General features: G+C 47.8%; 1 protein-coding gene across 2 annotated transcripts in view; it reads right to left on the reverse strand.

The window, feature by feature from the left end:
• MYO5B (myosin VB) overlaps nucleotides 1–9,740 on the reverse strand; it is a 344,347-nt gene extending 334,607 nt beyond the window's left edge. For both annotated transcript variants that reach the window (XM_087439196.1, XM_014781411.2), the window contains exon 1: nucleotides 9,330–9,740. In XM_087439196.1, the coding sequence (XP_087295322.1) occupies nucleotides 9,330–9,356 (27 nt within the window). In that variant the 5' untranslated portion in view covers nucleotides 9,357–9,740. The remainder of the gene's footprint in view (nucleotides 1–9,329) is intronic.
• Nucleotides 9,741–13,656: the final 3,916 nt, after the last annotated feature.

Raw genomic sequence — 13,656 nt, forward strand, 5'->3', positions numbered from 1 at the left:
TCTCAAGTGAATGGCACACAAAGTAGATAGTTGAATACAGTACAACTTACCAGTTCAAATATTTTACCTTCTCATCCTTTCCCAAAGATATACAGTAACTAGGTCACAATATGGACGGAACTGGCATTCTATTGCCCAGCATCCTTTCTGTCTTGTGGAGGCCAGTCTCTAAGCCAGAGGACCTGAACTTCCTAGTGCTGAAGAGATTATAAGCCAGATCTTTGAATCCCATGCAGAAGGCATCTGGATGTTCTCATTACTTTTAGGATTTTGTGTCACAATGCATTTGAATTTTATAATGGCAAAAGCTCTCTGGGAAAAATCATTAAGTAACTTTTCAAAATGGGCCCCTTCATTCCTCCCCAAACTTCAGCAAAAGAGAGAAAAGCCTTCAGGGCCTGTGTCACTATTAGAATCACTCAAAGGAAGGTACTAATTTATGAGCCAGTGAATAAGTGTTAAGAGGAGCATAATGAGCCATAAACCTGGAGCTCGGGTACAGAAGCTTGATCATTCCCACAGCAAAGTAGCAAGATATCACCAGTGCTCATCTACACCACGATCCAGACAACCTGAGGACCTCTCCTCCTCCTGTCCAACCTGCAGTGCCCCTCCCTGGAGGATGCTTCTGAGGGGCTTTGACAAAGCCCCCCATGAGCATCTAAAGTTATCATAAGGAGTGGTTTGGGTCCTGGGTCTCCTTCTGTAAGGCTCTCTCCTCAGATGCTGGAGGAGGGGGCCTTGTCTGAGATGGCCAACCTGACAAGCTGAACAAGGAGGGTGAGCTCATTTTCCACACACCTGTCCAGCCAATAGGCAGTGAAGAGGGCACACCCATAAATGTGAAGACCTTGAACTTAATGGGCAGATGGGAGAGGGCTTCCAGAAGTCTCATTCCTGGTTCTCTGGCTGTAGTTCAGAAGGGGAACAAGATGCCCATTAGATATCAAGCACGGTAGCAAAGAAAATGCTCCCACTGTGGCGTTTTAAGGAGGAGATAGAGCCAAGTACCTGGAAAGTATATACTGTATTGTGCCTAAGTCTAACGCAGTGCTGCCCAATAGAAATACAAGGCAAACCACATATATAATTTAAAATTTTCTGGTAGCTATGTTAAAAATAGAGGAATCAAAATATTTTAGCCCAATATATCTAAAATATCATTTCAACATTTAATCAACATAAAAAAAGTATGAAAGATATTTTACATTCATCTTTTATACTAAGTCTTGGAAATCTGGTGTGCATACAGCTCATCGCTATTTGGGCCAGCCTCATTTCAAGTGCTCAATAGCACATGTGGTTACCACCCTGTTGGACCACACGTAAGTGGTTAACAGTAGCTGCTTCTGGGAATGAGATTGCAGGGCCTCTGCATTTCCTGCATTGTATGAATTGTTTCAATAATCATTTGTATTAGGAAAAAAAGGGGGAGCATTGTGAAAAATGCTTTTTAATTTTCCTTTAAAGCTATAATAGGAGACCAGAAAGCACAGCGTCCATTTAAAATGGCTTTCAAACCGCTCTTGCTCTTCTCAGGGGGTGGGGGGAAGTGGGAACATTTTCCCCCCCATGCCTTGGTTGTCTACTGCTCGGGTAGGTATGAATTTACAGCAATTCTTGCCCTTCTTTCTCACTAAGTCCCCTTATAACCAACACCCCTGCAGGATGGCAAGGGAGGGTTAGGAGAAAAGGCCACCACCCAGCACAGAGATTGAAGGGGAAACAAGCCGATACAGGCGCCAAGCACACACAGTGTGGCAGACACTGTGCTGACAGGCACTTTACATATACTAGATCATATAACCCTCCAGTAACCTTATCACGACGCAGGCGCCATTCCAACTTTTCAGATATTGAAATCAAAGTTCAAAAAGTATCTGCTCCAAGGTTTCAGAGCTGAAAGTATTTAACTACAACACCCAGGATGGTCCACACCAAGATCATGACCACAGACGCCAGGACTGCCCATACCAACGTCATGATCTGATCTTGATTAAAATCATGCTGTAAGACAATAGCATTTCTTCATTAGAGAAGAGCAAATCCCACGCATCTTTTATTTGCAAGAACCCCAGATCCTGACATTTATTCTCTAAGCTCATTTGTATATCCTCAAGTGTAAATATTTCCTCTCAGACAAACCTTTGTTACTCCAAACTCAACATGTCAAAAATCAAGCATTATCGCAAACCAAAACTACAATGAGATATCACCTTACACCTGTTAGACTGGCTATAATTACCAAGACAAAAAACAAAAAATGTTGGAGAGGATGTGGAGAAAAGGGAACCCTGTTACACTGCTGGTGGGAAGGCAAACTGGTACAGCCACTATGGAAAACAGTAGGGAAATTTCTGAAAAAATTAAAAATCGAAATACAATACAACCCAGCTATTCCACTACTGGGTATTTATCCAAAGAACTTAAAATCAACAATTCAAAGAGACTTATGCACCCCTATGTTCATTGCAGCATTATTCACAATAGCCAAGACATGGAAGCAAGCCAAGTGCCGAGCAACTGATGAACAGATCAAGATGTGGTAAATATATACAATGGAATACTACTCAGCTGTAAAAAAAAAAAAAAAAAAAAAGACAAAATCGTCCCATTTGCAACAACATGGATGGACCTTGAGGGCATAATGTTAAGCACAATAAGCCAGACAGAGACAAACACCATATGATTTCACTCATATGTGGAAGATAAATTCATGGACAAAGAGAACAGATTAGTGGTTACCAGAGGGGAAGGGAGTTGGGGGTGGGCATAAGGGGTAATGGGGCACATATATATGGTGACTGACAAATAATATACAACTGGAATTTCACAAGTTATAAACTATTATGACCTCAATAAAATAAAATAAATCAAGCATTATCTTTGCCCCATCTCAACTTCTTTCTGTCCATCCACAAGCTGGAAACTTCCAGGTCATTCATTTTTGACTCTGCTCCTTCCCTCGCCCACATAATCAAATGAGTATTGAGTTCTAGGCTCAATAATCCCTAAGTGACTATTAAGAAGCAGTACCCAGATCTTAGTTTCTAAGTACCATTCTTCAGTAAAAGGAAGCTGACAGACACCACCTTAACCGAGGGATCAAAGTGACCCCATGAGTAATGAGACATTGATAACACACATCTCCTGAGATGGTGCACTAAGAAACGCACATTCACTTCTGATGCGCTCTTGACAAAAATTCATAACCTCCATCTAAGCATGAGAAAATATCAGACAAATCCAAAGGGAGGGTCGGTCTACAAAACAATTGACCAATACTCTTAAAGAGCCAAGGTCGTGAAAGCCAAGAAGAAACTGAGGAACTGTGAGCAATAGGAGGACACCAGGGAGCAATGATGCTAAACTCAGTGTGGAATCCTAGATGGGATCCTGGCCACAAAAAGGTCATCCATGGAAAAATTGGTGAAATTCCAATGAGGCTTGTAAACAAGTTAATAGTATTGTACGAATGTTAATTTCCTGGTTTCAGTAATTGCACTATGCTTAGACAAGGTGTTAATATTAGATGAACCTGGAAAAATATACACAGGAACTCTGCTATTTTTACAACTTTTTTGTAAGTCTAAAATTATTTCATAACGAGTTTTAAAATATTACTATAGTCACTACCCCCAAATATGTCTAGCTCGTCCTTGTCCCCATGATTAAACTCACTCTCCTATCGTGTCCTACTGATAGTGCCCTTCTTCCCAGGCTCCACGTGAATTCAAATCCTATTCATCCCTCAGGGCCCTGTCATGTCCCACTGCCGCTAAAGGATGTCTTTCCCCACCACTGCAGCCCACCTGACCAAGGCTTCTGCAAAATGCCTGGAACTATCTGCACTCCTCTCATGACACATGGGTAATGCTGTCTTGTTCATTAACTTCGTGTATTTAGGTTTTATTGCCCAATGACGATGCAAAATGTGTTTGTGTACACAAGTACCTGAGAGAGCACATGTTCCATTCACTTTAAAATGTGCTGCTTTTTAGTGTGGTTTCTGGGAACCTACTGAATAACAAAACAGAGGTCAACTACTATTTCAAACCCATACAGGTTTACATTGACAATTCTGTATGTATAGTGACAAATACACCATCACTTAGGGAAGGCAGTATTTGGACTCACATACTGTAAGTAGTATAGTTATGGCTGACCCTTAGCACAGAAAATTATAGTCTTTAAAAAACAACAAAAAACACTTGCCAGAATCTAGAATGTCTATTTAGTTTCTACTCTGAGGTACCTTGGCCCTCCGACAGCAAGAGTATGGTCTCTCTCTGTTGAACAAAATAAGTGCATATACTTGGACTCCAACCAGACCTGGAGCTCAAAAAAAGCCTTCTAATGGGTGGTCATCCTGCAGTTAATGAAATATTAGGATCACATTAATCAAAAGGAAATGGGAAGAAACTAGCAGCTTTTAGGCCCAAGTGGAGAGACCGGGTGTCAGCAAACAGTTACAAGGAAGTTTGGACCCCAGGACTTCAGGGGGTTTTGGGTACAGGAGGGACAATCTCCCAAATAAGAACCCACTAAGTATAAGGCAAAGTGCTAAACACAGTGGAGGCTTCCAAAAATGTCTAATACCCTCTGCTCTCCAAGATCTCAGCCTAGCTAGGGACATGTGACATAACACAAAAACTATCAATAAGGAGGGACAGGGCCAGCTTGCTCAAAGCACACAGGTAACAGGCAGGCAGAGAACATGCCGTGTGAACTGGATAACAATTTCCATGCAAACTTTGGAATTCTGGTGGCCACCAGCAGAGCCAAGAAGGTTCCACTGGGTTTACGGGCCCTCCTGAGAAAGGAGAGCAGAGGCAAAAGGACTGGGAGCTAGGAAGGGGAAAGAAGGCATGAGGCAAGGCAGGGAATGGGGTTGAGAAGGAGGGTGGAGTGTGGCACACAGCCTCCAACGCTGCTCCCCAGTCTCAACTGGGGGCCCATGGAGGCCAAAGCCCTTGAGCTACTCAACACCCACTCAGCCAAGCCACCACGGTTCTGTGTTCATCTGGGCTCCCAGCATCAGATTCCGAGATGAGGATTCCTGTTCAAGAGACCTATTAGGTAGTGCTCCCAGGAAAGGGTATGGGGAGCAGGACAGGACAGGAAGCCAAGCAGGGGTGTGATAGTTGGGAAAGTCTCAAGCAGAGGAACTTTTGCTCAACCTGCACAGGAGCTCTGGAAACAGTGTGGGTCACACCTTAGAGCTGTCCCATTCCCAAGGTGGGGGGTAGGAAGCTATAGCTGTTATACTCCCACTGGTTAAAGAGCTGTCCCCCAGGGGGGATGTCAATTCTCAGGCTCTAGGAACCTCTGAGAGACACAGGTGCTGGCTATTGGGAGCGAGCAAGCACTGGGCAGTGTGCAGGAGACGAGTGAAGGGCAGACAGAGGAGCACCAGCAGCATCTGCTACCATTGATTTCCAGGCCCGTGTCCCTAACATCACCCCATTTTTAAAGAAGAACATCACTCAGGAGCCAACACTAAAAGGCTGAATCATTAGTCCCTCCGATGGTGGTGGGTACCGAGGGAGCAGGAGGCTCCTACTGCCTTACAGCTTGATGCTTGGGAGAAACCTACATTACCTGATGCATAGGTAAGGGACAGTTAGAGGACCCCAGCCCAAAAGCACACGAGTTCTCTTTTCCAAAAGATTGGCCCCAAATCGGTGCCTTTAGTATAGGGCCCCTGTGCTCAAAGCCACCATTGACATACACAGTGTGTGTCCACAAGTAACTTCCTACCAGTACCCAACAATCCAGTGCTCAGACACCACCTATCAATTAAAAACCAATCAGGAAAAGGATTATTTGAAGGTAATGGTTTCAGTCTGGTGATTTCCCAGTCACTCTACTGGCTAGCATCGAATCAGCATATTGAAAATCTCATTTGAAAGAGCAATATTTAAATTTTTCACCCAGAATAACCCTCCTATAAAGAGTCGTATTATTAAGCCTGAGGGAGAGGTTGTATATTTTATACTTTAAAAATCAGACTATTTTCTGCAATTATCATAATCAAATTGTACTCACCATGCTTGCACATGTTTGGGCGTCTTCCTGGGACCTGTGCAAATCAAATTAGCCCATATTGTCTCTTCCTGTGGGTTGCAAACAAAGTACCAACACTTGCCACATACGTGCCACTTGGGACGAGAGCGCCCATCGTCAGCTCCACCTTTCTGCAAAAGTGGACGAGGCTGACTCACCTTGACATCACCCTCAAAGTGTCTGGCAGTGACTCCAATTTACTTTTCCCATCCAGAAAAACCCCACTACAAAGAAAGCAATTCCTCAAAGGTGAGGTGTCGGGTCTTCTGAAAACAGGAGTGCCTTTGTTAACAGGAAGTGCCCTTTGCCAATGACTAAAATCAACTCCAAAAATAAAACCATTCACATAACATATAAGCCTCCAGTTCAAAAGAGTAGATAGACAAAAAGAGCAAGAAAACAGTAAATTGGAGGGATCGAAAAGAAGAAAGTCTTTTCTTGAATAATTAGCAGTAAACATATACTAAGTTCTTACCTGAAACTATTTATACTTACAGGCCACCTTATACACTTAAATAAGTATCTCATATTCCAATAATAACATCTTCCAACTATGTCACTAAAGCAACAGGTATGATCAACAAAGGGCTTTAAAATTTCCATCCACTTATAAATGCTGCGGGCATAATGGATAATTATTTCCATCATGCATCATACATTAAAGTACGTGCCTGAATCCAGTGTTCATCACGTTAGAAAAGCCCACTAGCAGGTTAAAAATAAAAGGGAACACTGGCTATTCTGATAACACACTAAAATGAACAAATCATCTCCCAAGAAACGAAGTGAGTCTGAGTGGCAGGCATTTCTCTGCATAATTTATGATTCATATGCATACGTACTGAGAATCCAGCCTAGCAAGTGGGGTGACAATGGTTAGGAAACAATGCAAACGCTTCTCATAGTAAAGCGTTAACCGTGTTTAACTCTGCCAGAGAGAACAACAACAACATACATATATATATACACACACACACACACACACACACACACACACACAGCTCAAAACAAATCTGGAAGCTATTGCATCGGCCACAGAAAATCTGAATTTCAGATTCAAAAACCTAAAAACAATTAAGAACTAGAAACTTATTAACAGAGCAAGGTGCAGTCCACCAGCCCTAGGGAGAAATTCTAATACTGTTTTTGGATTAATTATGCCAAAACCCTCACACCAATGAAGCTACTTTTTTTTTTTTTTTTTTTTTTGGTCTTGTGCATCCTTCCAAGGCCTTCCTCTGGTGAAAGTTTTGTCCCTATCTCTGTAAGTCCGGGAAAAGTACGCTGAAACTTCTTTAGCTCGGACTCCCACTAATTCATCATTCCTAGTAATTAAGATGCAATGTACTCATTTCTAACTCAAAATCAAATTGAGTGTTTTTCCCTGAAAGAGTTCTGTCTTTAAAAGCAATCCAATATTAATTCTCGTTATTCAAAGTCAGGGCTTCAAAAATTAAGAGCTTATTCAATTGCCCAGGATTTTCACATAATACAACAATTAATTATGGTCTGATAAAGGGCTTTATGACACGTTGCAGGTGTAATCAGTTGAGTCACTCATCGCACTCGGGAGTACGAGTAGCATTTTCGTGCACTTTAATGTTACAAAGCTTCAGTGCTTTAAACTCTCCAGCACATGTTTTTCCCTGCCTCGCTGGTTTCCAGCCTCCGGGAGAAGTTCCTGATAACCCGCTTCAGGAAAAGGCCTGAAAGCTGGAGCTCTGAGGGCTCTTCCCACCACTCCCAAGGGTAAACGGGGTGCGGTGCTTTTCCAAAGCCAGGAGTGCCAGAGATTTCACCCCCTGGCCGGCACCTACACCCTTTCCTCTCCTCTCCTCTCCCAGAATCTGTAGTGCATGCGTGACAGCTGCAGGGGACCTTAGTGGGGGCGGAGTGTGTGTCAGATGCAGCTGCGACCCCGCCCCCAGCCAGGTTACAGCCTCCGCGGGCATCTCATGTCAGCCCATCTAAGCCTTGGTCCCCTCCAGGAGGAAGGAGGGATTAGAAAATTCCTCTCGGGAAAAGGAGTGGCCAGCCCGCCCAGCCGAAGGGCTCGACCACCCGCGGGAGCAGCTTCGAGCAATCGCCAGGTGAGCATGCGGAAGTAGCTCTTCCTCCCCCGCCCAGACCTATCGGCCCAGGCATAACACACCCACACCCACGCGCGTGCACGCATCACACACACACACACACACACACACACACACACACACACACACACACACACACACACACACACACACACACACACACACACACACACACACACACACACACACACCTCTGCACAGAGACGCGCGTACAAGGCACTGTCAAACCTGTCCCAGCCACAGAGAAGACGACCAGGCAGATGAGGAGTCGGGACATCCGAAACTTTTTTTTTTTTTTAAGGGGAGGGGGAGGGGACTTCAAGGCCCCTCTCCCCCTCATCCCTGGAGCCAAGGTGAAACCCGAGGCGGCCCCGGCGGCTGCAGCGCGACCGCAGGCGCTCGGGGAAGCGGCGGCTGGTCCCTAACTTGAACCACAGCAACTGCCGCGGAAGCGGGGCGTCTCCGCCCGGCCGCACCTGTTCCCGACTCTGAGGACGGAGCCTCGCACATCCATTCTGACCTTGAGGGCACCCCGAAAATCCACACTCCACCCCGGGTCAGCATTACTCCGATGCCCTCCCTACAACAGATGAAGTCCCCGGCAGGTACCCACCCAGAGGGGCCGCCTCAAAACGCCCATCGCCGGCAAATGATGAATGCGCTTCCCTGGGATCTCCAGAGCTCCCCGGAGCGCCCCTCGCTTTCCCCAGTGCTTACCTCCCCCCTCACACCAGGTTGGGTCCCCCTTTCTCTCCCCCCCTCAAGTGCAAGAACACCCTCCCCAAGTTCAGCGTTCCCCCTCGTCGGCACGCAGGAGGAAAGGAAGCCTCAGAGGGGCGCCCTCGCAAGCTCACGCCGCAGAGCACCTGGGGTGGGGTCCAGCAGCGAATGGAGGGGGCGGCGGCGCGCAGGGCGCCACCGCGGGGGGCTGTCCCCACGCACCCGGCTCGGAGGTGGCGGGGACACCCCCGCGGTTCTGGGTCAGTGCGGGGCGCTCCTGGAACAACCAAACTTTCTCCGCCACCCGAAGTTCGGGGCGTGAGGAGGCGGCGAAGGGGAGTCGGAGCAGCACCTCCCGGCGCCGCAGGAGAAGGCGCCCCCGAGGGCCGCCGTGGCCGGAGCGCGCCGCCCTCACCTGCGCCCGCCGGGGCGCCGCGCGCAGCCCGCGCTCACCTGGCTGTAGAGCTCGCTGACCGACATGACCCCGCGGGCCGGGCCTGGCCCGGGGCGCCGTGCCTGGCGGGCGGCCCTCGCTCGTGCGCCGGGGGGCGGCGGGTCCGGGCTCCTCGCTGCCCCGGCGGCTCTCAGTCCCCGGCCGGCCCGCCTGGCGCCATCTTCCTGGGCTGACCGGGAGTTTCTGTGTTTCTTGTCCTTTCCCCCCGACCTGCCCCGCCGGCTTCCTGGAGGCGCCGGGGCCGGCTCGCTGTCTGCCGGCGCGACCTTTACTCCCGCCGCGGCGGCGTAGCTGCGGCCGGGCCGGAGTTGCGGGCGGGGTGGGGGGGGAGGAGGCCGCGCGGCGCCGCTCCCCGCGCAGGTGTGGGAGGAGGTGCGGGAGCCAGGGAGGGGCAGAGGGCGGCGCTCGTCGGAGCCGGCAGCCGGGGCGCCGTCGCCGCCGCCTTTGAGCCCTGTGGGGCCGGGCTGGACGCGCCCTCCCGCGCCCCCGCCGCAGCGGGGTCCTTGGGGCCGGGGGCGGGGCCGGGCGAGGAGCCGGTGCCGGCCGCCCCCTGCTGGAGGCCGGGCGCACGCTGGGACAGGTGCGCCCCGGGGGCCCACACCTGCCGCGCCGCGCTCTGCCTGCTCGCGGTCTGTGCCCCTGGGAGGCTGGGCAGGGATGTAGTGGAGACAAGAGAAAAAAGAGGGGAAGTAAGCCGGGGGGTGGGGGGGATAAAAAGATGCCTATGACTGAAAGGCTCCCATATATTTTCCTCTGGATTTTACGTGGCTGCGTTCAATATTTTCATGATTAAAATTCAGTTATATCGTAGATTGTTATTAAGGTGATTTGGGTATACCAAAGATTGTCTCCGCCAAACTGAGCTCCCTGCGCTGAAATCCTGATCAGAAAGGTGGGAGTTGTAACTCTTCACTTCGTTTGCCCGGTTCACCCACAGCTTCCAGCTAGGCTCCCAGCTACCTCCTTCAGACTTGCATGCTTTGCCGGGGGTCTCACATTTTCTCCCCTCTCTCCCACATGCACACTCTCAGTCGCTCTGCCGCTCCCTGCCACGTTTATTTTTGTCCCCTCTGCTAGTGGCCCTCGGCTGTCTTCAGCAACTACAGTCCCTCTTCTACTTCCAGCAAAAAAGTAGAAATTTCAGCCAAAAAGGAAAATAGCTGACAGGAGTTGGTGGAAGGAGAGGAGGGGACACGGCTTTGGTTTTCTGAAGGTGGCTTTTGTACGTGAATGAGGAATGGCCTCTGAGGGTGGTCCTCAGCCAGAGTGTCTGTCTATACCTGCTGGAGGGATTGTCCTGGAGCCCCATTCCCTGGAAGGTGATTCTTAAAACTCATCCCATTTAAGACCTTCCCACCTGGAATGCAAGATCCCCATTTAATTCACCGTGGGACCCCTCTCAACTGTGCCTCCTCAATGAGGTTCACCTGGGGAGCTTTAACTGACCCAAGGAAGGGGCCCCACCCTCAAGAATTCTGGATGATTGGTGAAGGGTGGAAATTATCTGAATTTTTTAAGCTCCTCCATAGTCTAAAGGATTGTACCTCTGGGTTGACAAATGCAGTAACCAAAGCTTGGGCTACTCTCCTTGGATCTGAAATGGACTTCATCATGTCACTGTCAAGAGCAGAAAGGAAATGGTTCCATCATTTCTCACTCAAAAATCTGTCTGCATCCATTCCTTCCCTATATTCTAGTATTTCTCTAAGCATGGCCCTCAGGCTATCAACATCACCTGGGAACTTATTAGATATACAAATTATCAGTCATCACCGCAGACTTACTGAATCCGCAACGCTGGGGGAGGGGCTCAGCACTCAATGTTTTCATACCTCCCTAGAGAATTCTCTGCTCTCCAGCCAAGAAAGCCCACTTGCTATGGTGCCATCCACATCTGTGCTCCAGATCCCCTTTGCTTCTCCGCCACCACGCTCCATCAGTGGTCCCATCTCTCTGCCAGCAACTCTCTCTCTCAACTGGCTCTTGACTTCTCTGTCCTCCTTTCCTGCTAAACTTCTTGAGGTGTAGCTGGTACCAGCTGGCTCCACTTGCTCACACCCAGTTCCTCCGTAATTCACTGGTTCTCAACACTTTCTGCATGTTGAAATCACTTTTACGAAAACAGATGTCTGGCTCCCACTCCCAGAAATTCTGATTTAACCTGTCTGGGGTGCTGCCTGGACAAAAGAATTTTTAAGAGCTCCCAGGTGGTTCTAGTGACAGCCAAGGTTAAGAGTTGGTGCTTTAATTCCTTCCTAAGTGGTTCCAGCTCAGCCCCATTCTATTGAAATCGCCTTCTCCCTCTGGGGCGCTAATTGATTCTCCCTGCTATGTTAAATCATCTCCTCCCTTGGCATCTATCATTTTCCTCCTATTTTCCCCAGCCTCTCTAACCACAACTTCTCGGTGACTTTTTCTAGCTCTGTTTCCTCTTCCTGGTTCCTGAATAAAACTGTGGCCCATTTCCCACACCTCATCTTTCTTCTCATCCACACCCCCTATTTTACCTCTTACCAACATGTTAACTCTGAAATCTAATTCTAACCCTCGTTTAGACCCACCTTTCCACCTGCCAGATAGGCAATGCTAGCAATCCCACTAGGACCTTGAACCAACCTGAAACTCATTTCTTTCCATCCTTCCTCCCAACCCCCAACCTGGTTCCAACTTTCTGGCTTCCATCATACCTGGCACAAATTAAAGGCTCAATTCATGCTGACTGAACTGAATCACATCCCTAAGGAGAATATTACTCTTGGCCAGAGCCTTGTGAATTTCTAATCCCACAATCAGATAAGGTCTTTCCCTCCTTTGAATAATAATAAAGACGTTTTAAAACTTACTTTGTGCCACGAAACATGCCAAGAGCTTTGCTTCTGTGATCTTGTTTGAGCCTCAGAGCAACCCTATAAAATAGGTTTGAATAATAATTCTATTTCATAGATAAGCAAAGTGAGTCTGGGTAAGGAACATTCTAGATCAGAGAGATGGTATTCAACTAAACTCTCATTCTAGAGTCTAAGCAGTTGCTTTTTACACCAGTGGTTCTTGAACGTTAGTGTGTATCAGGACTAGGGATACAGGGGATGCTAACTCAGTTGGTCCACGTGTGGTCCACGAGTCTGCATGTGTAATAAGTACCCAGGTGGTGTAGGGGTCACACTTGAAGAAACATTGCTCTGTGCCCCATGGCTTCTCAAAGTAAGAGAAGACCTCCATTGGGACTACCTTGGTCTCCCTCCTGACAGGTGGGGGTTTCCATCACACACAAGTGGGGAAGAACTTTGAACTTCCGAAGCATTCACTTAACCTCTCTTAAGGAGCTCCCCTTACTGTACCCGGCATTACATGTATACCAATATCCTTCTCTCCTCCTCACCACTAGGCTCGAAGGCAAGAACCACACCTGACCTGTATTTGTAGCCTCTGCACTTCCCATCATGCCTTGCACAAAGGACTCAGGAAACAGTAGGTGAATTGTGTGTGGGCTGGACCTAGTGATTTGCTTCTAACAAATAAAATACAGCAAAGGTGATGGGCTGTCACTTCCATGATTAGGTTGTGAAAGACTGTGACTTTTATCTTGCTGGAAATCTCTCTGGCTCTTCTTATATGCTTGTTCTGATGAAGCAAGCTGTCATATTGTGAGCTGCCCTATAGAGAAACCCATGTGGAAGGAACTAAGGGTGGCCCTCGAGAAACTGAATTCTCCCAATAGCTAAGTGGGTGAACTCGGAAGCAGATGTTTCTCTAGTTAAGCCTCCAGACTCGACTCGAAGACCACAGCCCTAGCTGACACTTTGATTGCAGCCACATAATACACCCTGAAGCAGAGAATCCAGAAAAGCTGTGTCTAAATTAAAGAAACTGTGAGATGATAAAGTCTGTGACCCACAGAAACTGTGAGGTAATAAATGTGTGTTGTTTGAAACCACTCAGTTTGGGGGTAATTTGTTAGGCAGCAATAGGTGACTAATACAATCACACACAAAAAGGGCTCTGTGTGACTGGCTTCCTGGTAAGAACTGCATCCTAGCAATTTCTCTCCTCCCCTTCTTGGAAGGTTGGTTTCCCGTATGCCCCTACATGCTAAGGCATCATCGTCAAATGGGGTTTGTGGTTCCCTGGTGTGTGCCAGGACTCTTCAAGGAGTTGTTATTCCATAGATTGTTTTAAGGGAATCAGTTTCCAGATCCTAAATCTCCTTATTCATTCCTTCTAAACACTGATTTGCCAAAAAACAGCCCTACAGTTAGGGGGGCTCATTCTCAGATCTCCCTCTGGAGCCTCCAGGACACCAAACAAAAGGACAGATAGAAACTTCAG

Source organism: Ceratotherium simum, chromosome 14, assembly GCF_057802395.1.
Source record: "Ceratotherium simum simum isolate JZ-2026a chromosome 14, ASM5780239v1, whole genome shotgun sequence".
In the NCBI taxonomy this organism is placed as follows: domain Eukaryota; kingdom Metazoa; phylum Chordata; class Mammalia; order Perissodactyla; family Rhinocerotidae; genus Ceratotherium; species Ceratotherium simum.